The sequence below is a fragment of the Hyperolius riggenbachi genome, chromosome 4 (genome assembly GCF_040937935.1).
Source record: "Hyperolius riggenbachi isolate aHypRig1 chromosome 4, aHypRig1.pri, whole genome shotgun sequence".
In the NCBI taxonomy this organism is placed as follows: Eukaryota; Metazoa; Chordata; class Amphibia; order Anura; family Hyperoliidae; genus Hyperolius; species Hyperolius riggenbachi.
The window spans coordinates 308,900,583-308,928,573 of record NC_090649.1 but is presented as its reverse complement, the minus strand read 5'-3'; the positions used below and the strand labels follow the sequence as shown (position 1 = coordinate 308,928,573).

Sequence of the window (27,991 nt, the reverse complement as noted above, 5' to 3'; positions counted from 1 at the left end):
TACAACACCCTCTCTTTACTGCAATAGAGATAATCTGGATATTTACATGTTGACATCTTCTCTTCATTTATCAATATACTGTTCATAATGACAATATTGGCTTTTAACATCAAGTGTTCCCTTTTGATGCAGATGTAAAGGTTCATTCCTTACAGTACAGATTCAGATATTCTGCATCAGAACATGATAAAATGACCCTTAAAACCTTTAACACTAGGATGATTTATTCTTAACTGTATCTTTTATTACATGCAAGGATACTGTCGCGAAATCTGTCAATTTAATGGGGTGGGGAAATTACTGCTTTAATATCACTTGGAGCTGGCACTAAGCCAACTAAGTATAATCAGCAGGAGCCCATAAATACTGTGCCCTTCTATATCGCATTAAGAACATGTTTTAGATATAAATAAAATTTAAACAATTTACAGCAGACCATAAAATGTAGCTGAATCAGCACAAGTATTGTGCAGCACTTAAACAGACCCCAACCAGGCTTCTGGCTTTTGCTACCTGAAAGCGGCAATTAGCAAAGCAATACATCTTCCCAGTTTTCCAGCATGAGGAATAGCAATCAGATATAAATGTATGAAGAAGAGACAGAAGAGCAGGCTAGAGGAAATAGAGAACAACGCTGCTTAGCAGCTAACGTAATGAATCAGTACAGAACACCGTACTAAAGCACTAGTTCTCTTCTAAGACTTTATACACAGACTTTAATCTTTTCATAAAAAGAAACTCACAGCACATAGTATTAAAAGGTGTAAAAAAAAAAATGCAACTACAAAAACAATAAAAACCACAAACTCTTGATCCTGTGGGAGGCACTACAAGAAACAGTGTCCAGACACATTGCTGTGGTATACCAAAGGAACATGCAGTGAGCTATTGGGGAGGGTGGAGGGAGAGGTATGGCAGGATGGTTTATGGACATGGGGTAAGGAGGAAAACAACGCACATGAAGGCTAGTATCATTTAAAGATTCAGCATGTGGGATCGTTAAACAAGCTCAGGGGACAGTTGCGCGCACACCAATATTGTCATTATGAACATTATATTGATAAAAGAGGAACTGTCGCAAAAATCTTAAAATTTAAAACACATACAAATAAGAAGTACATTTCTCCATGAGGAGAAAAGTAATTTATGGCTCATTTTACTATGTTGCTGTCACTTACAGTAGGTAGTAGAAATCTGACATTACCGACTGATTTTGGACTAGCCCATCTTCTCATATGGGGGTTCTCAGGGTTTTCTTTATTTTTAAAAGCAGTTAGTGAATGGCAGTTGCTCCGTCCAACTGCCAAAATAGTGTGCAGTGAGGCTGTCCAGCATCTTTGTATAAAGATTTTTCAGGGTATCTATTTATAAGGAATAAAAGCCCTACTGAGAATCCCCTATGAAGAGATGGACTAGCCCAAAATCTGTCGGTAATGTCAGATTTCTACTACCTACTGTGACAGCAACATAGGAGAAAGGTAATGTATGGCTCATTTTACTCAGGAAGAAAAGTACTTCTTATTTGTATGTATTTTAAATTTTAAGATTTTCACGACAGTTCCTCTTTAAATGCAGGGATGATATCAACAAGTAAATATCCAGATTATCTCTATTGCACAAGTTCCATCTAGCCTGTATAAGTAACTTTACTCAGTTTCTCAACACCACTGTAGCATGTATCCATTTATCAATGAGTGTGCTAGCCAAGTACCCCCTGTTGTTGGTATCATCATCTCCAGTATCCCTTGACACATACATATTGATTAGGAGTAATTCATAATTGTGTATAAATGATTTGCAAATATTCCTTGATGCCTATAATTAACTATAAATACTTTTACAGGTTAATTTATATATTCTTTATCTTTTTTTTTTTCATCTCAAAACCAAATATAATAGATCGACTATGACAAGTTCAAGTATCCTCCGTGCTCAACTTAAGTACCCCCTGTGGTAGCGTACTATGGGCATGATGCAGTAAACTGCAGTAAAGGTGCTATGTGCAGAGATCAGGCATCAGGCTGCATGTGAACCTAGTCACTAGAGGATGCTTAGACGTTCACAACAACCATTGCCAGTTCTTGAACATGCTTATAAGCCAGACAGAGGGCCTGTCATATCCGAGGCAGCTGCGGCGATCCATCCGTTCGGCGTGCAGGACGCCGAGGACGGAACGTTCTCCCATGCAGGGGGCCGCCATAGCGCGCGGGCGCGCGCATAGACGAGAACCTTATGCGGGGAGGAAGCCCATCAACTGACCTGCTGGTCGGTTGACGTCAGAGGAGACCCACGGCGCCCAGGATTGGCTGATGAGAGGAGGGCGTGCCAGTGAGGTCTTCTCTGCTTCATAAGCAGCCGGGCTGCATTGATACTTTGTCTGTCGTCGTGAATACTTGCGTGTTAGCGCGCAGACCTTAGATAGCTTCCCTGGTGTTGATGCTAAGGATTTCACACCAAGTTATGAATTACTCTTGTTATTGTTATTGTATAGACTAGATCTGGGGTGTTGATACCAAGGACGTCACACCCAGGCTAGGATATTACTATTGTATTGATCTCCTGTATTTGACTCTGGCTAGCACTCTGACTTTGTACCTGTCTTCTGATCCTGTACTTCTGCCCATCTGTCTACCTGTTGCTGAACCTCTGCCTGATTACCGATTACTCTCTTGCCTCACGATTCTATACCGATACGTACCTTCCTGTTGCTGAGCCTCTGCCTGATTACCGATTACTCTCTTGCCTCACGATTTTGTATTTACTTACCTCTCTGTTGCCGAACCTTGCCTGCCTGACCATTCTACTCACCAGTAGGCCCTCGCCACTGGTGAGGTACTGCTTACACCAGCTCCTCTGGTGGAACAGTTTTGCTAAGCTGTTGTACAGCCCCAATTACCTGCTCTAATAGGGCATCCATCAGTTAAGTTGTATTTTATCTCCTTGGCTGTTGTTCAGTTTGGGTCACCCACCCCACGGGTGTCCTCGTGCCTGCAGTAGTATCTGAATCACCCGCTCCCCGGGAGATTCAGCCTCTTCGTTATTGTACTCTCCAGCCTGCTGGAACTTGTACGCTAGTGCACGGTTAGTGTACTGTTAGTACCTCACCAGCTCCTCTGGTGAGGTCTGGCCAAACTAATAAAGTTACAGTTGCACCCAAACACTTACACTTGTTAGGTATCCAGAGGTTAGTCATACTTGTATTATTGGTGATTCTGCAGATCATTAATGATCAGGTATACGTCTGTATTGTTGGTGATACTGCAGATCACCAATAATCAGACACTCTCTGTGTGCAGACACCCATCATTACAGAACGACAGACCATAAAGAATTATGGAGGCACTCTGCCAACGGGTTGACGTATTAACTGTCACCGTTAATGAACTCATTAAAACGGTGGAGGCTCAACAGACGCAGATTAACCAACTATCTGAGTTAGTTAACCGTCTTTTAGATTCTAACACCCGAGTGTCTCCCCCCTCTGTGATCGAGCCGAGGGTACCCCCACCAGAGAAATTCTCGGGGCATCGTTCGGACTTTAGTTTCCTCAGGCACTGAAGCTCAACGGGTCACGTTCCTTAAAACTTTATTATGTGGAGATTCCCAGTCATGGGCATATAGTCTCCCTACAGGGCATGAGGCCTTGGTCTCAGTAGAGGAATTTTTTAAACCCATGGCTGTAATTTATGGCGACCCTGATTTGGAAGTGACATCTGAGAGAAAGTTAAAAACCCTCAAACAGGGTCAGGGTTCTGTCGAAATGTATGCTGCAAAGTTCGGAGATGGGCAGTATCAGCCAGGTGGGGGCAGTATGCACTCTTAGACTGTTTCTTGTCCGGATTGTCGGACGCAGTGTCTGATCTAATGTTGAGCCATCCTGAACCCAAAACTCCGGATGAGGCCATTTCTTTGGCTGTCAAACTCGATAGACGAGTTCGTTACCAAAAACAAACTCGGTCTAAACCCCCAAGAAAGTTCGCCTCATGTACTTTCTCAACTCCTCCGCCTTCCTCTCCACCTACTGACGAGCCAATGCAATTTGGACAGGCTAAGCTCTCGGAGGTAGAAAAAAATCGAAGACGAGCCGAGAAGTTATGCCTATACTGTGCCGATAAAGGGCATATGGTTTCGGCTTGTCCTGAAAAGGCGGAAAACGCTATCGCCTAGGAGTAGCCGGAGGTACTACCCTAGGCGATATTGCTATACCTCTAAGTAATAAACGTGTATTGCTTCCTTGTACAATCTCCTGGGAGAGACAGGTTCACACTACTGAAGCTTTTGTAGATTCTGGATCAGCAGTTAATGTTATGTCGGCAAGCTTCGCCAATCAGTTTGGTTTTACTTTGCTTCCACTGGGGGAACAAATTAAAATTACGGCAGTGGATGATTCTCCACTGCCTGTCACCATAACTCAGACCCCTGAATTGCTATGCCAGCTGGGAGCCCTGCATAGAGAGATAATACAGTTCCTGGTCTTAGAGATGTCCACATCCACGGTCATATTAGGCATGCCTTGGTTAAAGAAGCATTCTACAGACATTGACTGGCATACCAGACAGCTGATAAGCTGGTCTGCCTTCTGTCAGGACCACTGCTTGAACCAGATTCCCATTGCGGTGAATGAGCTCGGAACTAGTGAACAGGATCCAGAACCCTCTGCGGCGCAGGTTGACTTGGATTGGGCATCAGAGCTGGGTCCTTTTCAACAAGAAGTTCCTGAGGGTAAACCAGAGGGGGTTCTCTTTGTTCCTCACCACTTGAAATTTAAAGTTGTGGAGGCATTCCATGCCCATAAAAATGCGGGTCACCCGGGAGTGGCTCGCACCTTAGAATTATTAAGTCGGAGTGTCTGGTGGCCCTCCGTCAATACTGATTGTAAGGAGTTTGTGGGAAGTTGTGCTGTTTGTGCCAGGAGCAAAGCGTCTAGGCGAGCACCTGCTGGCACTTTACAGCCTCTTCCCGTGCCAGAGGAACCTTGGACCCATGTGTCCATGGACTTTGTGGGCGAACTGCCTCTCTCTGAGGGCAAAACGGTCATTTGGGTGGTAGTCGACCGGTTTTAGTAAGATGGCACACTTCATCCCCTTGAACGGACTCCCCTCTGCCCAGGAACTGGCAGAGCTGTTTATCTTCCACATCTTCAGACTGCATGGTATTCCGCAGGATGTGGTGTCTGATAGGGGAGTCCAGTTCACTTCGCGTTTTTGGAAGGCATTTTGTCAGCAATTGGGGATGAGGTTGTCCTTTTCCTCTGGCTACCACCCACAGACTAATGGTCAGACTGAGAGGGTAAATCAGGCTCTAGAGCAGTTCCTCAGGTGTTATGTGGCCGATACCCAGACTGAATGGGTCAGGTTTTTGCCGTATGCCGAGTTCGCTCACAATAACCTGAGGTCTGCATCCTCAGGGTTCTCCCCGTTCCAAGTTGTCACGGGGAGGTCACCCAAGTTTTCACCTCTGCCAGTAGTGGCCTCACCTTTTCCAGCTCTAGAACACTGGTCAGTGACCATGCGAGACATCTGGAATAAGGTAAAACAAAATTTGAAAAAAGCCTTTTTGTCTCAAAAAAGGCAAGCCGACAAGAGACGTTCGGTGGCATGGACATTCGCACCAGGAGATTTGGTGTGGATTTCCACTCGCCACTTGTCCCTGAGACAGCCCTCTGTTAAGTTGGGTCCTAAATTCATAGGGCCCTATCCTGTTTCTAAGAAAATAAATAATGTTACCTACAAAGTGTCACTTCCCCCCAGTTTCAGGGGTGGTAGGACATTCCATGTGTCGCTTTTAAAGCCTGCGGTGTATGTGGATGCCGCTCCTCCCCCCCCCTGTGGTGGTCGATGGAGAACCGGAATACGAGATAGAAAAAATTTTGGATTCCCGGCGAGTGCGTAGGTCTTTACAGTATCTGGTCCACTGGCGAGGTTATGGTCCAGAAAAGCGGTCCTGGGTACCACTATCTCGCATGCATGCTGAAGAGCTCAGGATGGAGTTTCATAGACGGCACCCTGATAGGCCAGGTGGTGCGTGTTCGGAGCCCACGCCTAGAAGGGGGGGTTACTGTCATATCCGAGGCAGCTGCGGCGAACAGCACCGCCGGCGCAGCTGCCTCCATGCGGCCATCCGTCTGTTCGGCGTGCAGGACGCCGAGGACGGAACGTTCTCCCGTGCAGGGGGCCGCCATAGCGCGCATAGACGAGAACTTTATGCGGGGAGGAAGCCCGTCAGCTGACCTGCTGGTCGGCTGACATCAGAGGAGACCCACGGCGCCCAGGATTGGCTGATGAGAGGAGGGCGTGCCAGTGAGGTCTCCTCTGCTTCATAAGCAGCCGGGCTGCATTTATACTTTGTCTGTCGTCGTGAATACTTGCGTGTTAGCGCGCAGACCTTAGATAGCTTCCCTGGTGTTGATGCTACGGATTTCACACCAAGTTAGGAATTACTCTTGTTATTGTTATTGTATAGACTAGATCTGGGGTGTTGATACCAAGGACGTCACACCCAGGCTAGGATATTACTATTGTATTGATCTCCTGTATTTGACTCTGGCTAGCACTCTGACTTTGTACCTGTCTTCTGATCCTGTACTTCTGCTCATCTGTCTACCTGTTGCTGAACCTTTGCCTGATTACCGATTACTCTCTTGCCTCACGATTTTGTATTTACCTACCTCTCTGTTGCTGAACCTTGTCTGCTTGACCATTCTACTCACCAGTAGGCCCTCGCCACTGGTGAGGTACTGCTTACACCAGCTCCTCTGGTGGAACAGTTTTGCTAAGCTGTTGTACAGCCCTAATTACCTGCTCTAATAGGGCATCCGTCATTAAAGTTGTATTGTATCTCCTTGGCTGCAGTTCAGTCTGGGTCACCCGCCCCACGGGGTTCCTCGTGCCTGCAGTAGTATCTGAATCACCCGCTCCCCGGGAGATTCAGCCTCTTCGTTATTGTACTCTCCAGCCTGCTGGAACTTGTACGCTAGTGCACGGTTAGTGTACTGTTAGTACCTCACCAGCTCCTCTGGTGAGGTCTAGCCAAACTAATAAAGTTGCAGTTGCACCCAAATACTTACACTTGTTAGGTGTCCAGAGGCTAGTCATACTTGTATTATTGGTGATTCTGCAGATCATTAAGGATCAGGTATACGTCTGTATTGTTGGTGATACTGCAGATGACCAATAATCAGACACTCTCTGTGTGCAGACACCCATCATTACAGGGCCACACCCAGAATCAACCGCACACAAACAGATACTCTAGGAGTCCCCCAATTGGCTGCAACAATTGTAAGATGCGATCTTATGGATCAGATTCTTGCAGTAGAGAATCTCCTATTAGCATTAGTGAACCATGGTTTGGTCAGAGACTTTATATACAGAGTTTCTTTTTAGGAGACAGAGACATTTCTAGAAGAACAGTTCTGAGTGTTGGAGAAACATTCTGTGCGTCTCCAACAAGGCCGTAGAGCAACATATCAGCTCATATACTCCACACAGGCTCACAGCAGCCCCAGCAAAACAGGAGCTTTGTTATGAAAACATTCAAACAGTACATTAAACATTATTCCATCAGGGCAGAAAACAATTCCTTTCCTCATATTAGGAAGGAAGAGTCATATTTGGCTCTGGCCATTTGAGCATGTGCAGACCGCTATTGGTAGGTAATACATCACATGCTCTTACCAGCTAATTGCAGGCCTCTTTGGGGGCTGATATATAAGCAGCCACCCGTGAGCTCCAGAGCTTCCTTCTAGTCTCTTGTAACTTCTTCTAACTTGCTTAAACTTCCTGTATCTGTATTTTGTACATAAGCTTGTATGCCATAGTGACTGTATTTAGTGCAATGTAGCACAGATGTTCTTAAAGGGATACTGTAGGGGGGTCGGGGGAAAATGAGTTAAACTTACCCGGGGCTTCTCATGGTCCCCCGCAGACATCCTGTGCCCGCGCAGCCACTCACCAATGCTTCGGCCCCACCTCCAGTTCACTACTGGAATTTCAGACTTTAAAGTCTGAAATCCACTGCGCCTGCGTTGCCGTGTCCTCGATCCCGCTGATGTCACCAGGAGCATACTGCGCACACACAGACCTTACTGGGCTTGTGTTATACACTCCTGGTGACATCAGCGGGATCGAAGACATGGCAACGCAGGCGCAGTGGTTTTCAGATTTTAAAGTCTGAAATTCTAGAAGTGAACCGGAGGCGGGGCCGGAGCATCAGTGAGTGGCTGCGCGGGCACAGGATGTCTGCGGGGGACCATTAGAAGCCCCGGGTAAGTTCAACTCATTTTCCCCCGACCCCCCTACAGTATCCCTTTAAGAGAAACCTGAGTTATTCACAAGGATTAGCTCAAGCCCACAGAAATGCAAGATTGACTTCATATTCAAGTTTTTCTGAGATACGAACATTGCTGATATACACAACTGTATGACTTTATTTGGCAAATAAATTCCTTAAAGCTTGAGGCGTCTGGAGTCCACTTTTGAGATGAGATCTTTGCCAGCTGTGAGAGTCATAACACCATGCGCAGCCATTCCTAGCTGCTGGTGCCGAATAGAAGGTGTGGTGTAACCCATAGTAACCATCAATTACATTTTTACAACAACCAGTTGCAATTGTTGCTGTACAAGGGGGCACTTACTTTTGCCACATGCCGATCATATTTTAATAATAAAAAACATGTCCAAATATTACTTTTACATTAGTTTATTTTTTTTTGCTTCATATTTTTAGGTCTCGTTAATTTACTTTCAGGACTTGTTTAAAAATCATGTTTCACATTTTAAAAAGGTTCGTAAACTTTGAAGCACCAATGTAATTTCAGGCTTAGATTACCCAAAACATACAGAATGGTGATGGAACGTGATAAGCAGAGTATAGCTGAAAAAAAGGCTTTATGTTGAAATGTAAAAACTTACATAAGACTTCTGAGTACATGGCGTCTCGGTGCCGCTCAGTTCGGCGTGGGGAGAGCTGAATAACGGCTCTCCCTGCTGCTGCTAAACTTGGAGGTGGCATTAAATACTATTCCCCCTTGGGTTGTCGCAACTCGGAAGGAGATGTAATTCGGGGTCTTGCAGCCCTGAATTACCGATACGCAGGGTGCGCAGCATAGCATTGCTGCTATCACGGCACCCAGCTTTGGCACACGGCACTCAGCACCATACGCCGAAATAACCTTGTTCGGCTACTTCTACTGTTACTGCATGAAATAAAGTGGCAGACTTAACCACTTGAGGACCTAGGGCTTTCTACCCCTTAAGGACCGGCCACTTTTTTTCCATTCAGACCACTGCAGCTTTCACGGTTTATTGCTCGCTCATACAACCTACCACCTAAATGAATTTTGGCTCCTTTTCTTGTCACTAATAAAGCTTTCTTTTGGTGCTATTTGATTGCTCCTGCGATTTTTACTTTTTATTATATTCAGCAAAAAAGACATGAATTTTGGCAAAAAAATGTTTTTTTTAACTTTCTGTGCTGACAGTTTTCAAATAAAGTAAAATTTCTGTATACATGCAGCGCGAAAAATGTGGACAAACATGTTTTGGATAAAAAAAAACCCATTCAGCGTATATTTATTGGTTTGGGTAAAAGTTATGGCGTTTACAAACTATGGTGCAAAAAGTGAATTTTCCCATTTTCAAGCATCTATGACTTTTCTGACCCCCTGTCATGTTTCATGAGGGGCTAGAATTCCAGGATAGTATAAATACCCCCCAAATGACCCCATTTTGGAAAGAAGACATCCCAAAGTATTCACTGAGAGGCATAGTGAGTTCATAGAAGATATTATTTTTTGTCACAAGTAAGCGGAAAATGACACTTTGTGAGAAAAAAAAAAAAAGTTTCCATTTCTTCTAACTTGCACCAAAAAAAAATGAAATCTGCCACAGACTCACCATGCCCCTCTCTGAATACCTTGAAGAGTCTACTTTCCAAAATGGGGTCATTTGTGGGGTGTGTTTACTGTCCTGACATTTTGGGGGGTGCTAAATTGTAAGCACCCCTGTAAAGCCTAAAGGTGCTCATTGGACTTTGGACCCCTTAGCGCAGTTAGGCTGCAAAAAAGTGCCACACATGTGGTATTGCCGTACTCAGGAGAAGTAGTATAATGTGTTTTGGGGTGTATTTTTACACATACCCATGCTGGGTGGGAGAAATATCTCTGTAAATGACAATTTTTTAATTTTTTTTACACATAATTGTCCATTTACAGAGGTATTTCTCCCACCCAGCATGGGTATGTGTAAAAATACACCCCAAAACACATTATACTACTTCTCCTGAGTACGGCGATACCACATGTGTGGCACTTTTTTGCACCCTAACTGCGCTAAAGGGCCCAAAGTCCAATGAGTACCTTTAGGATTTCACAGGTCATTTTGCGGAATTTGATTACCAGACTACTCCTCACGGTTTAGGGCCCCTAAAATGCCAGGGCAGTATAGGAACCCCACAAATGACCCCATTTTAGAAAGAAGACACCCCAAGGTATTCCGTTAGGAGTATGGTGAGTTCATAGAAGATTTTATTTTTTGTCACAAGTTAGCGGAAAATTGATTTTTATTGTTTTTTTCACAAAGTGTCATTTTCCACTAACTTGTGACAAAAAATAAAATCTGCTATGAACTCACCATACTCCTAACGGAATACCTTGGGGTGTCTTCTTTCTAAAATGGGGTCATTTGTGGGGTTCCTATACTGCCCTGGCATTTTAGGGGCCCTAAACCGTGAGGAGTAGTCTGGAAATCAAATTCCGCAAAATGACCTGTGAAATCCTAAAGGTACTCATTGGACGTTGGGCCCTTTAGCGCAGTTAGGGTGCAAAAAAGTGCCACACATGTGGTATCGCCGTACTCGGGAGAAGTAGTACAATGTGTTTTGGGGTGTATTTTTACACATACCCATGCTGGGTGGGAGAAATACCTCTGTAAATGACAATCTTTTTACAATTGTCCATTTACAGAGGTATTTCTCCCACCCAGCATGGGTATGTGTAAAAATACACCCCAAAACACATTATACTACTTCTCCTGAGTACGGCGATACCACATGTGTGGCACTTTTTTGCACCCTAACTGCGCTAAAGGGCCCAAAGTCCAATGAGTACCTTTAGGATTTCACAGGTCATTTTGCGGAATTTGATTTCCAGACTACTCCTCACGGTTTAGGGCCCCTAAAATGCCAGGGCAGTATAGGAACCCCACAAATGACCCCATTTTAGAAAGAAGACACCCCAAGGTATTCCGTTAGGAGTATGGTGAGTTCATAGAAGATTTTATTTTTTGTCACAAGTTAGCGGAAAATTGATTTTTATTGTTTTTTTCACAAAGTGTCATTTTCCACTAACTTGTGACAAAAAATAAAATCTGCTATGAACTCACCATCGCCGTACTCGGGAGAAGTAGTACAATGTGTTTTGGGGTGTATTTTTACACATACCCATGCTGGGTGGGAGAAATACCTCTGTAAATGGACAATTGTGTGTAAAAAAATCAAAAGATTGTCATTTACAGAGGTATTTCTCCCACCCAGTATGGGTATGTGTAAAAATACACCCCAAAACACATTGTACTACTTCTCCCGAGTACGGCGATACCACATGTGTGGCACTTTTTTGCACCCTAACTGCGCTAAGGGGCCCAGAGTCCAATGAGTACCTTTAGGCTTTACAGGGGTGCTCACAATTTAGCACCCCGCCCACTTGCCAGGACAGTTAACAAACCCCACAAATGACCCCATTTTGGAAAGAATACACAACAAGGTATTCAATGAGGGTAATGGTGAGGTCATTGAAAATCTTATTTTTTGTCACAAGTAAACGGAAAATGATAATTTGTTAGAAAAAAAAAATAAAAAAAAAATTCTGCTAACTTGTGACAAAAACTAAAATCTTTTATGAACTCACCGTGCACCTCACATAATACTTTAGGGTGTCCTCTTTCCAAAATGGGGTCATTTGTGAAGTCTGTCCTGGCATTTTAGGGTCTCTGCAATCATTACATGTATGGCCAGTATTAGGAGTTTCTGCTATACTCCTTATATTGGGTATACGGGTAATGCACTCTGGGCTGAAAGGAAAAATGAACGGCAAACATACCTTGCTCCACATCAATGGCAGATCTTCCTCCACATCAATGGCAGTGATAACCTCAGGAGAGAGACACCCCGTGCCACCCTGCACTCAGGGTGAGCCACCAACTTATGTGACTGGGCCTCAGAACTTTAGTATACAGCATTATGCCTGTAGGATTCAGCAATATGCCTGCCAATAGAGATGACTCTGTGTGGCATTAAAGCATCATCATAGGCCCAAATCACATATAAACCGGGGGTGTCCACACTCAAGGGAAATTCAAACATGCCGTCTTATATCGCCAACCCAGGACAGATCAGCAATATCAAGCATGGAAACCGATCCTTCTTGCCACTTTTATGCTTACCCGTTTGGTTTTCAAGCTTACCTCTCCTCTCCCTGCGACAATGTGCGAAAGACCACTGAGTGTGTGCCTACTCCTGTGTCTGGAGTTCCCTAGGTTCTAATAGTGTACCTGCTCGTGGTACCTCTCAAAACACGGCCCTACACATAGGCCAGGCTGGTCAGGACAGCGGGGACAATAATAAACGGTGTCAGTCCTTGTTCCAGCCCTGCTGCAGACACGGCAACGTTTTCTTCGGATGCGTTGACCTGGGGCACACGGAAGCTGATAGGCGTAATGCCTTCCATGCAGTCGGCTAGTTGCATCTGGGGGGGGGCCTGGCACCTCCTGGATACAGGATGTCCAGAACGATCTGTTCCTGAAATTGAAGGAAAGATCCAGTTCTCCCAGCCTTACTGTAGAGAACAAAGCTGTTGTAAACTGCCAATTGAATCAGATAAAAAGACACTTTCTTATACCAGCGTCTTGTTTTCCGGGAAATTAAATAGGGCGCTAACCTCTGGTCATTGAAGTCCACCCCTCCCATGTTGACATTATATTCGTGGACGACAAGGGGCTTTTCAATGACCTTAGTTGCCCGTTGAATTTGGACTGTCGTGTCTGTGTGAATGGTGGACAGAAAGTAAACGTCCCTCTTGTCCCTCCATTTCACCGCGAGCAGGTCTTCAGTACGCAAGGCGGCCCTCTGCCCCCGTTGAAGTCTGGTGGTAACGAGCCGTTGGGGGAAGCCCTGGCGACTAGGCCGCGCAGTGCCACAGCATCGGATTCCTTCTAACTTTAAGTGCTGAAAGAGGGCCAAACTTGTGTAATAATTGTCCACAAAAAGATGGTACCCCTTCTGGAACAAGGGTGACACCAAGTCCCACACAACCTTTCCACTGCTCCCCAGGTAGTCAGGGCATCCGACCGGCTCCAATTTTGAGTCTTTTCCCTCATAGACCCTAAAACGACATGTATAGCCTGTGGCCCTTTCACAGAGCTTATACAGTTTCACCCCATATCGGGCGCGCTTGCTTGGGATGTACTGTTTGATGCCAAGGCGCCCGGTAAAGCGTAAGAGGGACTCGTCTACGCAGATATTCTGTTCAGGGATATAAGCATCTGCAAATGTTGATGACAGGTGGTCTATGAGGGGCCGAATTTTGTGGAGCCGGTCATAAGCAGGGTGGCCCTTTTCATGACAGGTTTTGTCGTCGTTGAAGTGCAGGAAGCGCAGGATGGACTCAAATCGTGTCCTGGACATGGCAGCAGGGTACAAGGGAACATGATTTACTGGGTTCGTAGACCAATACGACCGCAGTACATTCTGTTTCATTAGTCCCAAGTGAAGGATAAGGGCCAAAAAGATTTTAATGTCGGAAACTTGGACTGGTTTCCACCCGAAAGGCTGGGCATACATGCTCTCCGGGTGCTCGGTGATGAATTGTGTGGCTTTACGGTTGGTCTCAACCACAATTAAGTCCAGGAGAACCTGGGTGATGAACAGCTGCAAAAAGTCTAGGGCCGTTCCTAGATGAGCTGTCGCCACCTGGACTCCAGACTGGGCGGTGAAAGGGGGCACTACGGGTGCGGCGGAATCAGGGGATTGCCAATCTGGTTGTTCCAGCACCTCTGGGAGTCTATGGGTACTACGGGCCCGTTTTCTTATTGGTGGCTGCGATGGGGGTACTACTGCACTTGCCACCGTACCAGTTTCAACTTCCATGCTGACGCTCATCACTTCGCCAGGGTCTACGGAAGCACTGGCACTAAGTCCAGGAGATGCTGCGCTGCTGGTGCCTGCCTCACCAAGAAAACTATCATCAGCGCTAGCACCACCCTGCTGCCCTTGAGGCGGATCCTGCGCCACCTGCGGTCTAACGACTTGGGGTCTGGTACGCCTGGCTCTGACACTTTCGGTCAAGGAACCACTGCTTTCTACAGGTTCAAATTCGGACCCGGAAGATTCGACGGATGATTCTTCCCAAAAGAACTCATCCGACTGGTCCATGTACCTGTATACCTCGTCATCGGAAAGCCCCCTTCTTGCCATTGTGGATTACTAAATTTATGGGGTTTTCCTCCGAGACTACCCAGAAAAAAAGAGCACCTACCTAGCAAAAAGGGAGTATTTGAGAGGTATTGGGGTTGGTGGGAAGTGGGGTCTCAGAGGCAATCAAACAATCACGGGACAATCAAATACAATTACAGCACAATCGAATCCAATCACAGCACAATCAAATCTGATGCACTCGGAAGGTGATGGGGGGAGGGTGGGATTGGGTGTGGCGGGAAGTGGGGTCTCAGGCAATCAAACAATCACGGGGCAATCGAAGTCGATCACGGGACAATCAAATACAATTACAGCACAATCGACTCCAATCACAGCACAAGCAAATCTGATGCACTCGGAAGGTGATGGGGGGAGGGTGGGATTGGGTGTGGCGGGAAGTGGGGTCTCAGGCAATCAAACAATCATGGGGCAATCGAAGTCGATCACGGGACAATCAAATACAATTACAGCACAATCGACTCCAATCACAGCACAAGCAAATCTGATGCACTCGGAAGGTGGTGGGGGGGGAGGGTGGGTTTGGGTGTGGTGGGGGGGGAGGGTGGGGTTGGGTGTGGTGGGAAGTGGGGTCTCAGGCAATCAAACAATCACGGGGCAATCGAAGTCGATCACGGGACAATAAAATACAATTACAGCACAATCGACTCCAATCACAGGACAAGCAAATCTGATGCACTCGGAAGGTGATGGGGGGAGGGTGGGATTGGGTGTGGCGGGAAGTGGGGTCTCAGGCAATCAAACAATCACGGGGCAATCGAAGTCGATCACGGGACAATCAAATACAATTACAGCACAATCGACTCCAATCACAGCACAAGCAAATCTGATGCACTCGGAAGGTGGTGGGGGGGGAGGGTGGGGTTGGGTGTGGTGGGAAGTGGGGTCTCAGGCAATCAAACAATCACGGGGCAATCGAAGCTGATCACGGGACAATCAAATACAATTACAGCACAATCGAATACAAGCGCAGCACAATCGAATACAAGCGCAGTACAGTCAAATACAATGCACTTGGACGGTGATTAGGGGGGGGGGGTCTGAGGGCGATTTGAGGGGGTGGGGGGTTGATCAGGAGCCTGCACGGGGCAGACTGAGTCCTGATCTGATGAGAGGCAGACACAGGGGGTTACTGATCGCAGATCAGTTAGTGATCGCTGGGGAGGACAGATGTAAACAAAGAGCAGGGGATGTAATCAGAAGGGGGGTATGAGGGCAATCGAGGGCCTGGGCAGGTGATCGGTTACCCCCGCGGGGCAGTTAGGGTCTGCTCTGATGGGTGGGGGTGCTAAGGGGTGATGGACAGGTGATAGACAGGTGATCAGAGGGGGATCAGAGGGGGATCAGGGGATAAGGTAGCTGTATACAGATGTATACAGTATACAGGGGGGTAGTCTGGGATGGGGTCTGGGGGTGATCTAAAGGTAGGGGGGGGGGGATCAGGGATGATTAGGAGGCAGTTAGGGACCTAAACTAAAGGGCAGCGTCGCTAGTTAGTGGCAGGTGGGGGGCGAGGGTGGGGGTTTTGCAGGGGTGCAAGGGTGCTGGGCAGGGGTCTGCTGGGGTGATCAGGGGGGTATGAGGCCTGGGGTGGGAGATCAGGGACTCTGTGGGCAAAAAAAACACGTGTGCTGGCTACTTACAATGTGCTTCCTCCTCGCTAGTGGTCTCTGCAACAATGAGACCACGAGGCGAGGAGGAAGCACGTATAAGGCACTTTGTTTACCTAACAAAGTGCCTTATACTCCCTGATTGGGCAATTATGCGGATTCCTCCGCTCGCCGGCTCTGCTAAGTGGCCAGCGAGCGGAGACAAAATGCCCGAGTAACGATCCCGGGCGGAGGATCGCGTCACGGATGACGCGATCGATCCGCCCATGCCCTTAGAAGGACCGCCGCCTCTGTGGGTGAGCCGGTCCTTCAGGGCTCCACTTCCCGGCCGCCTCTGTGCGTTAGGCGGTCGGGAAGTGGTTAATCAAACAACGTAAAGCTAACAGATACCCATGACTAAAAAGTCTGAACAATTGATGAGGACATTATTGGTGTCTACTGCCACCTGCAGACATAGGAAAACAGAACAAAGTGATCCTGCTAGAAGTCAGGACACCCAAAACAGCAGAGCAAGGAATTCTTACAGGAAGGGCCAATAAAGAATGAGAGCAAGCAGTACAGTGTAGAAACCACTAAACCATCTGTTTCTTCATGTGAAAGAGAAGTTCAGTCCACATCAACTTCTGCTCCAGTAATTAAGCATATCAGAAAGCCATCAAATAGCAATGGAGTAAACACAGCTATTTTTTTTAAAGCTGTTCTACAACGTGTGCTGCCCACTTAGGGTTTAGAAGAGATTTGACTTCTCACTGTCAAGATTATTTAGCACCCATTTATCTGAAAAACTGAAGAACATATAGAAAATATAGAAGTGCAATCTTACAGGATAACATAGGGTCTCAGGAGTCTTTAAAGAGAACCCGAGGTGTGTTTAAAGAATGTTATCTGCATACAGAGGCTGGATCTGCCTATACAGCCCAGCCTCTGTTGCTATCCCAAACCCCACTAAGCTCCCCCTGCACTCTGCAATCCCTCATAAATCACAGCCATGCTGTGAGGCTGTGTTTACATCTGTAGTGTCAGTCTCAGCTGCTCCCCCGCCTCCTGCATAGCTCCGGTCCCTGCCCTCGTCCCTTCCCTCCAATCAGCAGGGAGGGAAGGGATGCAGGCGGGGACCGGAGTTCTGCAGGAGGCGGGGAGAGCAGCAGACTGACACTATAGAGATAAACACAGCCAGCTCTGACAAGCTGTTTGTCAGCAGCGTGGCTGTGATTTATGAGGGATTGCAGAGTGCAGAGGGACCTTAGGGGGGTTTGGGATAGCAACAGAGGCTGGGCTGTATAGGCAGATCCAGCCTCTGTATGCAGATAATATTCTTCAAACCCACCTCGGGTTCTCTTTAACAAGTAGGATTGAATGGTACAGGTGGATTTATATCTACATAGTGCAATGACCTGTATGTGTTTTTTTTTCCCTCAAATTCCAGTTTTTTAAAAAATGTGCATTAATAAGTACTACTGTCAGAATGCTGAGGATATTAAGGCAGTGATACAATAAGTAAAAGAGGATGTATTTCCCGTTTATTTTGTATTTTTAAGTGCCCCAGTATTGGTAATGACTCAAACTAAACATCAATTGTATGTATTTGTACTTGTGTTGTACAGCGTGTTGAACTAATGTTTCTATGCCCTCAATATTGTCTATTTTGTACTAAGCAAGGCTTAGGGCAAAAGCACCATGGGTATTTTCCAGCTGGTGGGGCGGGGGGGGGGGGGGGATTGGCTGGGGATTTAGACACTAATTTAGAGGTGAGAGGATAACTTTAGTGGAGTTTTCATTGTGGATACTTCATTGATATTAACCTCTAGAGGACCACAGTGTTAAACACCCCTAAAGACCAGGCCATTTTTCTGTTAATAGGCCACTGCAGCTTTAAGGCCAAGCTGCAGGGCCGCACAGCACACAAGTGATACCCCCATCCTTTTCTCCCCACCAACAGAGCTCTCTGTTTTGGTGGGGTCAGATCACCCCCCGAATGTTTGTTTGCTTATTCTTAATTATTTGTTTGTTTGTTTTTAATACATTTTGCTATTTTTTCAATATTTACATATTGCTAGGTACACATAGTTACATAGTTACATAGTTATTTTGGTTGAAAAAAGACATACGTCCATCGAGTTCAACCAGTACAAAGTACAACTCCAGCCCGTCCCCCACATACCCCTGTTGATCCAGAGGAAGGCGAAAAAAAACCCCACAAGGCATGGTCCAATTAGCCCCAAAAGGGAAAAATTCCTTCCTGACTCCAGAGGGCAATCAGATAAAATCCCTGGATCAACATCATTAGGCATAACCTAGTAATTGTAGCCATGGATGTCTTTCAACGCAAGGAAAGCATCTAAGCCCCCTTTAAATGCAGGTATAGAGTTTGCCATAACGACTTCCTGTGGCAATGCATTCCACATCTTAATCACTCTTACTGTAAAGAACCCTTTCCTAAATAAATGGCTAAAACGTTTTTCCTCCATGCGCATCTCATGTCCTCTAGTCCTTTGAGAAGGCCTAGGGACAAAAAGCTCATCCGCCAAGCTATTATATTGCCCTCTGATGTATTTATACATGTTAATTAGATCTCCTCTAAGGCGTCTTTTCTCTAGACTAAATAAACCCAGTTTATCTAACCTTTCTTGGTAAGCGAGACCTTCCATCCCACATATCAATTTTGTAGCTCGTCTCTGCACCTGCTCTAAAACTGCAATATCTTTTTTGTAATGTGGTGCCCAGAACTGAATTCCATATTCCAGATGTGGCCTTACTAGAGAGTTAAACAGGGGCAATATTATGCTAGCATCTCGAGTTTTTATTTCCCCTTTTAATGCATCCCAAAATTTTGTTCGCTTTAGCTGCAGCGGCTTGGCATTGAGTATGATTATTTAACTTGTTGTCGATGAGTACTCCTAAGTCCTTCTCCAAGTTTGATGTTCCCAACTGTATCCCATTTATTTTGTATGGTGCTAGACCATTGGTACGACCAAAATGCATGACTTTACATTTGTCAACATTGAATTTCATCTGCCATGTATGTGCCCATATAGCCATCCTATCCAGATCCTGTTGCAATATGACACTATCTTCCTGAGAGTTGATGATTCTGCACAATTTTGTATCATCTGCAAAAAAAGCAACATTGCTCACTACTGCATCTACTAGGTCATTAATAAATAAATTGAAGAGCACTGGACCCAGTACAGACCCCTGTGGGACCCCACTGCTAACAGTCTCCCATTTTGAGTACGATCTATTGACCACAACTCTTTGTTTTCTGTCCATTCGCCAGTTCCCTATCCATGCACACAAACTCTTCCCCAGTCCTTGCATCCTCAACTTTTGCACCAGACTTCTGTGGGGAACAGTGTCGAAGGCCTTTGCAAAGTCCAAGTATATCACATCTACAGCATTCCCAATATCCATATTAGCATTCACTACCTCATAAAAGCTGAGCATGTTAGTCAAACAGGACCTGTCTTTAGTAAACCCATGTTGATGCTGAGAAATAAGATTATTTTCTACTATGAAGTCATGTATAGTATCTCTCAGTAACCCCTCAAATAGTTTGCATACAACTGATGTTAAGCTTACAGGTCTATAATTTCCTGGATCAGATTTTTTGCCTTTCTTAAATAATGGGAAAACGTGGGCTGTACGCCAATCCACTGGGACTCTGCTAGTTGCAAGAGAGTCACAAAAGATAAGATAAAGGGGCTTAGCTATAAATGAACTTAATTCTCTTAGGACCCGAGGATGCATGCCATCCGGGCCAGGTGCCTTGTCTATTTTTAATTTATTTAGTCTTGCCTTTACTTCTTCCTGCGTTAAGTATTTAATATTACAGTTAGAAAATTGAGACTCTTCTGCCTCTGTAATTTGCAACAGTGCTGTTTCCTTTGTGAAGACAGAAGCAAAGAAAGCATTTAATAACTCTGCCTTACCTTGGTCATCCACCATTGAGTTTCCACCCTCATCCTTTAGGATTCCTATACAGTCAACCTTTCTTTTTTTAGAGTTGATGTACTTGTAAAACTTTTTTGGGTTAGATTTGATATCCCTAGCGATTTGATTTTCAGCTTCGATCTTTGCCAGCCTAATTTCTTTTTTTACAATTTTTATTGCACTCCTTATAATTGCTTAGTGCAGCCTCAGTCCCCTCCTGTTTTAGGACCTTATAGGCATTCTTTTTCCTCTTCATTTTATCACTAACCTTTCTATTCATCCATAGAGGCCTTTTTTTATTCCTAGACATTTTGTTTCCATATGGGATATACATACTACAATATTGATTGAGAATACGTTTAAAAGCTTGCCATTTCCCTTCAGTGTCCTTCCCTTGTAGTACATTATCCCAGTTCACCAAACTTAGTGCCAGCCTAATTTGATTGAACTTTGCTTTTCTAAAATTCATAGTTTTAGTGGTCCCGCTGCCCCGTGGCCTATCAGTCACCAGATCAAACGTTATCATGTTGTGATCACTATTTCCCAAATGTTCTTGAACCTGCACATTTGATACATTATCTGGTCTATTAGAAATGATCAGATCCAGTAACGCATTCCCCCTAGTTGGTTCCGTTACCATTTGAGTCAAGTAATTGTCCTGTAGTGCTGCCAGAAATCTGCTGCTTTTACCAGAATGAGTAGCCTCAATACCCCAGTCAATGTCTGGAAAGTTGAAGTCGCCCATAATTATGACCTCATTTTTACTTGCAGCTTTTTCAATCTGCTGTAGTAATCGCAGTTCTGCAGCTTCATTAATAAGAGGTGGTCTGTAGCATACCCCAATGAGCAATTGGCAACTTTTATTTCCACCATGAATATTTACCCAAACGGACTCCACATCTTCGCAATCTTCCTCCATCTCATCGTTGAGGACAGCTGTAAAAGAATTCTTAACAAAGAGACAAACCCCTCCACCTTTTTTCCCTGTTCTATCCCTCCTAAACACATTGTATCCTTTTAAATTAGCTATCCAGTCATGGCTTTCATCCATCCATGTCTCGGTTATTCCCACAATGTCATAGCCTTTGTCATTCAGAATGAACTCTAGTTCGTCTATTTTATTTGCAAGGCTCCGAGCATTGGTTACCATGCACTTTATATTTTTACCACCACATTTACCAATTTTGTTTACATGAAATGGGCTACTTGAATTTTTACCAACCTCCTTAATCTTTACACTGTCCCCACCCCCCTCTCCACCCCCCATAATGTTAGGCTCCCACTGTCTTTTTACCTTATCTTGTCTACATATTGAAACTTTATCCTCCCGCCTCCCCCAAGATCCTAGATTAAAATCTCCTCCAACCGTTTAGCCATCTTCTCCCCCAATGCAGCTGCACCCTCCCCATTAAGGTGCAGCCCATCCCTGCTGTAGAACCTGTAGCCGACTGCAAAGTCTGCCCAGTTCTCCAGTCCAGGTGTACACACCATACAATTTTCTGGCAGATTGATTATTTCCAACATGTCCGATCTGAATTTCGATCGATTTTTCAATCATTTTAATCTGTTTTTATAGTTGTTTTTTTTTATCGATTTTCATTCAGTTCTATTAAACATGATAAAAAAAGATTAAAAAAAGATTGAAAAACGATAAAAAAAAAAGATCGGAAAATTGAAAAATCGATCGAAATTAAGATTGGACATGTTGGGAATAATTGATCTGGCAGGTAAATCTGCCAGAAAATTGTATGGTGTGTACCTAGCAACAGATTCAGCAGCTAAACCAGAAAAACCTGTGTGAAAAAGTTTAAAAGGGTGCTACCGCACATACAAATTAAGCTGAGTTTTCTTATAAATATGCCAGCATGTTCCGCAAACTGTTATGGATGTGTACCGTATTAATTATTCACAAAATACAATTTTCATGTAGATAACTGAAAGACGTTTGTAATAAAACTTGACTTTTACATCTTCCCTTTAGGACATAAACAGACTTTTGATAGACCTCATCTAATACCTGAGATTTACAGGGATATGTACAATTGCCTGTTTAAGTAGAAAAGGTTTTTCAGAATTTGTATTGTTTCCTAAGACATAAGCACTTTGTAACGTCTATTAAGTACTTTGTAGAGGGAGGAAAAGGATTTTCTCCTTTCAAAAATAAAAAAAAAGAAATGTAAATAAAGCTAGGAAAGCCAGAGTGCTTATCATCTGCATGCATCAGAGCTGCCAGACATGAGGCTTGCTGCAGTACAGAGAGCAGCAGAGGGATACCAGGCACACTGCACAAAAGTCGATGCTTAACAAACTAATTGTTTTAATGGAGGTATCCTGCCGTTCAGAACAAAAATCACTAAATGACAAATGTTATTTGTGCACTTTAGCAATTAGTAAGAATTGCTGACATCCCTGAACGGAATGATCAAGTCACTCAATGTAATTATTTTATTTAGCAGTGAATATCAACAAAGCAGTAAATTAAAGACTGACACAATGTCACAGTCAGGAGCTGCCAGTTATATGCATGTTCACATTTAAGAAAAACTGACTGTAAAAAATGAAGAAATTCTCCTGTAGTGTCTGGCAATACCAAGCTGCATGTTCATCATCAAACTAGATTGCTTGCAGCTAACATTATCATTACACATGTTATATTAAATTATAAGTATAAGCTTTCATTACAAATGTAACCTATCAAGTGACTATAATCTATTTTATATAGTAATGGTATTAAAAGGACCTTCTGATTTCAATTTGATATTATTTTCTATTATTATAATCTTGTATTTATAAAGTGCCAATGCATTATGAAGCGATGTACAATCAATAGAGGCGCAAATTATATACCAGCATACAATACACGTTATATGATACAGGCGATATCAATAAGAGATGTTGGATCAAAGATGGACAAAATGCTAATAATTTCAAGTCAGTGCAATAATTATGTTCATTTTATGCAACTTTATGCAGCTTTGAAATGGATAATTCAAATGCAGTAGCCAATTTCAAACCGCATATATCAACTGATCATTAATAAATGTGACCAGTTCTATTAAAGTGGACCTGACCTCAGAATGTCCTCTCTGCTCTAGAAGATAAACAACAGCATAATAACCCTTAAAGAAAAAACATTTCTTTGTTACAGCTGATACAAATCCTACAATAAATCTGCACAGTTTCTACTTCCTGATTCATGGAAGCAGACATATTGTTTACAGCCTGTACTTTCAAATGAGCTTATCTGCCATTGGCATGTGACACAGGGAGAGAACAAATTACAATTAGTGATCAGACCCAAATGAGGGGGAATTAAACAGGCTAAACCAGGCATGGGCAAACTTGGCCCTCCAGCTGTTAAGGAACTACAAAGCCCACAATGCATTTGCCTTCATGAGTCATGGCTGTGGCTGTCAGACTCCTGCAATGCATTGTGGGACTTGTAGTTCCTCAACAGCTGGAGGGCCAAGTTTGCCCATGCCTGGGCTAAACTCTCTAAATACATGCATTTCTCTATGTTTTTCTTCTGTCCTGACGAAGCGTCCAGATCAGCAATCTCTCAAAACTCCTGCTTTAAGCAGGAGTTTCGAGAGATTGCTGATCTGGAGCATTGAGGTGTGTGTGTTAAAGGACAACTGAAGCGGATGTCCTTGCAAATTCACCACAAGATTAAGCTGCGCAATTCTCACAGAGATTGCATAAAATCCACAAAACTACATCTCTGATTCTAACGATACTAGTTCACATGTTTGATGTTAAAGTTTATGACAGTACTATTATAAAAAGGACTGAAATGTATTGCTTTCTTGTAATGGTTGCAAGGAGAAAGCCTCTTCTCTTGACATAGCAGCACAGCTTACATGTGCAAAGTTGCTTCTATACCAGACTTCTAAAAAATGTGGAGATGTTTGACCAAAATACACAGTGCCACATTAGGTGAAAATCAAACATAGCACACTTTCCCTTGATTTTATTACTGAAGACTTGCAGCATGCTTACCTGTAGCATATACCATGAACATGGATAGCAAGTCAGTCTGGGAACTGTAGAAACTCACTCCACATAGATCTTAAAAAATGTGGCCATGTTTGGGTTTCCTGAACAAACTGTGTGTTAGCTGGCAAAAATTAATTATTGCAATGGTATCATTATTAATGAGATTCTTGTGACAGCAAAACATATTCAGTACCTTTAGATGCACATAATTGGCAAATTTGAAAATAGGCCTTTAATGCTTCAGGACAACAAGCCTTTATATGCCTCAAATATTGTGCAATGAGATCATATGATGTGTGGTCTGCAAAGAGGATGATGAGTGATGCAAAGCATCATCACAAACTTTTCAAGTGGCATAGAAGTTTTGAGAGAAGTTTTCATTCTATATAATGCAACCTATAGCTATTTAGGTTCAACTGCCAAGCCGGATGCCTTGTAACACACAGGAAAAAAGAAATACCCCTGGACAACACTTCTTTCATCAGTTTGCTTTTATGCACTACTATTGGGACAGTAGTCGAAAATTCTTAAAAAGGAAGTACAAATCCTGGGAGTTTCCAAAATGGGCACACGGTTATCTCAATTGAGGAAAAAAAACATAGACTTCATCTATATTAACTTAAAGAGAGTCTGAAGCGAGAATAAATCTCGCTTCAGACCTCATAAATAGCAGGGGCACGTGTGCCCCTGCTAAAACGCCGCTATAGCGCGGCTTAACGGGGGTCCCTTCACCCCTAAATCCCCCTCGGTGCAGCGGGGGAGCGCTTCCTGGTTGGGGCAGGGCTAACCGCCGCAGCCCTGCCCCACGCGCGTCTGTCAGCGCGTATCTCCGCCTCTCCCCCGCCCCTCTCAGTCTTCCTTCACTGAGAGGGGCGGGGGAGAGGCGGCGATGCGCCGCTGACAGACGCGACTGGAGGCAGGGCTGCAGCCGTTAGCCCTGCCTCCAGGAAGCAATAAATCTGCGACCTTTCTACGACACTCTTTTGCGGGGGGTGGGTTGGGGGTGAAGGGACCCCCGTTTAGCCGCGGGATAGCGGCGTTTTAGCAGGGGCACACGTGCCCCTGCTATTTATGAGCTCTGAAGCGAGATTTATTCTCGCTTCAGAGTCTCTTTAAGTAGACAAATAGGATTTTCTCAATTATAGCTTATACATTTTGCGTGTCACTCTGGAAAACTGGGAAAATGTTTTCAGCAGCACCTGTCAGAGGAGATTATTTTCGCGAGAGCTGTTCAGTTAACATTGTGCATCCAATTAATAGTATACACAGACCGGAAAGTTACAAAAGACACTGGGGGATATAGTAATAAAATTGTGTTTTATCAGTGTCGTACACTAAATATTGCGATGAAAAAATATTTTAATAATGAACAAATATCTTACCTCACGGTGAAATCATAGGAGCAGGATGCTAAGACACTTGCCTGGAAGGGTGAAAACTGAAAGAAAAAGGCAAGCCACCATCAGATAGATGAACATGTCAACAATTATTACGTACCACAAGTGTGTTACATTCACAAAACCTTGAAGTGAGATTATAACTGACCGCACAGTTTCCATTTTTGTAGGAAGTGATACCAGCTGCAATTCTGGAATATTCACTAGTCGAAAAAAGCTTTATTTAGTCCATAATGAAATACGCATCTACTGAAAATTGATGTTGAAAGGAGCCTAAAGTGAGAGAAGTACAATGCTACCATCTATATTCCTGTTCACAAAACACTTCTAAACCCACGAGGCAGGTATTTTGGTTTCAATGCTTTGTGTGCCAGCACACCTGACAAAATAATACAGCATAAGTTAGGTCCGGTTCACACAGGCATCCTTTGGCACTAAGCGACAGGCCGAGGTGCTCGTCGTTTAAGTGCTGTCCATTCATATGAATAGATAGATACCAGCAGTACAACTGTTTACATGAACGCCGTGTTCCAATCCCAATTTTCTTTATCATTTCAGGTGATCCTGGAAGCAACCTGCAACAAGGATTAAAACAAGACATCCAAAACGATCCAGCTCTGCTCTTTTATCAGAAAAATGCTTTATTGAATCTTACAATCTGTGCAAATGCAGGTTCACAGCTTATATAGTCTCAGATAAAAACATGGTAACCAATCATAATCAACATGTAAATGACTGGACCTGATGAGGAACTGCAGGGACTGACCTCACAGGGTCACCCCCCCTCCCCCCCCCCCATTCCATTGGTCAAACAGAAATGATGTTACATTCCCAAAGTAAACAAACACAATCGTTGTCATTTACCTGATCAGTGATGGCAGCCAAACAGCTAAAAGATCCCAAAGCGGGGACAGGAGGAATGACGTATACAGCGCCGTCCTGATGCTCTGCCGCCACTATGATGCGTAAAAACAGCCGCAATGTACGCGGAAAACACGAAAAATAACACAAACAAAAATCCGCAACACCATTGGACTCACAGGGTATCCACATCCCCCCTTAATAAAGCAACACCCCTCTACCCTCAAAAATGCCTACAAGGCAAGGGATACATCAAACAGGCAAAGAAAAAAAGAGACCCCTAAGGGACAGTACCCCACCCCGATGCACAAGACACAGAACATCATATCAAGCATCACCAAATGAAATTGAGATCATACTCTCTGTTTAATCCCCCCCATCCAGTAGTCCCAAATTCCCTAATCCAACGGGCCTCCCTCTTTAACAATTCTCTACCCCTATCACCACTAAACTCCCGAGGGACTCAGTCTAAAACTTGAACTCTAAGTTGACTCACATCATGCCGGAATTGCGTAAAATGCTCAGATACCGCATGATCTAAATTCTTACCCCTAATAGTAGTCTTGTGAGCAGATATACGCTCTTTGAGTTCTTGAGTGGTCTTCCCCACGTAACAGCTGCCACAGGGACACTTCAGCATATAAACTACATAGCGTGAATTACAAGAAAAACGTCCTCTAATAGTATATCATTTTCCCGAAGTGGGATGGGCGAAAGAGTCGCCCTTTATAATGCTATGACACATATGGCAGCTGAGACACGGAAAAGTCCCACACAATCGTGGCAACTTAGATTTAGGGCCAAGATCAGAATGAACTAATTTGATTTCCAGAGATGGAGCTCTCTTAAAGGAAAAAAGTGGGGCAGCTGGAATTCGGGAACATGCGGGAGAGAATCTTTAAGCGTACGACAATGTTTAGCAACAATACGTTATACTTCATTACTGATAGTATTATATGTGGAGACGCATGCAATCCATCCCACACCTCTCTTCTCCTCACAAGCCACCACTTTCCTCCTCCGATATCTAGTAAGAGTATTAGAAGGATATCCCCTAGCACAAAATTTACCATCCATTTCCACCAATCTCTTTTCCCTTAATGTATCATCACTGACAATCCTGGTAACACGATCATATTGGCTATTAGGAATGCTGATCACCTGATGTCACGGATGGAAACTGTTATAATGAAGTACAGAATTCCTATCTGTACCCTTGACGAATAGGTCTGTAAACAGTGTCCAAAAAAGAAACCCTCCCCAGGTCCGCATCAACTGTCAGCTGTATATGTGCACATTTCTCATGCAAAATATCAATAAAAGCCAAAAGGGTTAAATGCGGCTCCGCCCACAAACAAAAACGTTCGACCCCACGGCGGTACCATATCGCTGTAGAAAAAAACGGCCTTCAAACGAAAAATATTTTTCGTGAAGAATCAAATTCAAAAGTGCAATCAAGAAACTCCGTTGACTGGGACTGTAATCGGACCTGGTGAAAAGGTAATAGTCTACAGCCTCTACACCGCCATCATGTGGGATGGCGTGGTAGAGGCTCTCGACATCAATGGTGACCAACAGCCATGAATCCTCCACATTCTCTAGCGAAGCTAACTTCTCCAAAAAACAGCCTGTGTCCTTAATGTAAGAGTCCAGTTGCATGACAAAAGGTTGTAACACCCTATCCAAAAATTGTGCTGCTGGTGTAAAAAC

General features: G+C 44.2%; 1 protein-coding gene and 1 long non-coding RNA gene across 3 annotated transcripts in view; one reads left to right on the top strand and one right to left on the bottom strand.

Annotated features, from left to right (window-relative positions):
• PEX7 (peroxisomal biogenesis factor 7) overlaps positions 1-27,991 on the bottom strand; it is a 345,856-nt gene that overhangs the window by 133,972 nt on the left and 183,893 nt on the right. For both annotated transcript variants that reach the window (XR_011031176.1, XM_068279492.1), the window contains exon 8: positions 25,406-25,461. Coding sequence is in view for 1 of the 2 variants with exons in the window: in XM_068279492.1 (XP_068135593.1) it covers positions 25,406-25,461 (56 nt within the window). In the remaining variant the exon portion in view is untranslated. The remainder of the gene's footprint in view (positions 1-25,405; positions 25,462-27,991) is intronic.
• Positions 1,325-26,087, top strand: LOC137570775 (uncharacterized). The gene is made up of 2 exons (XR_011031177.1): positions 1,325-1,478; positions 25,979-26,087. It is a non-coding gene; the product is annotated as an uncharacterized lncRNA (long non-coding RNA).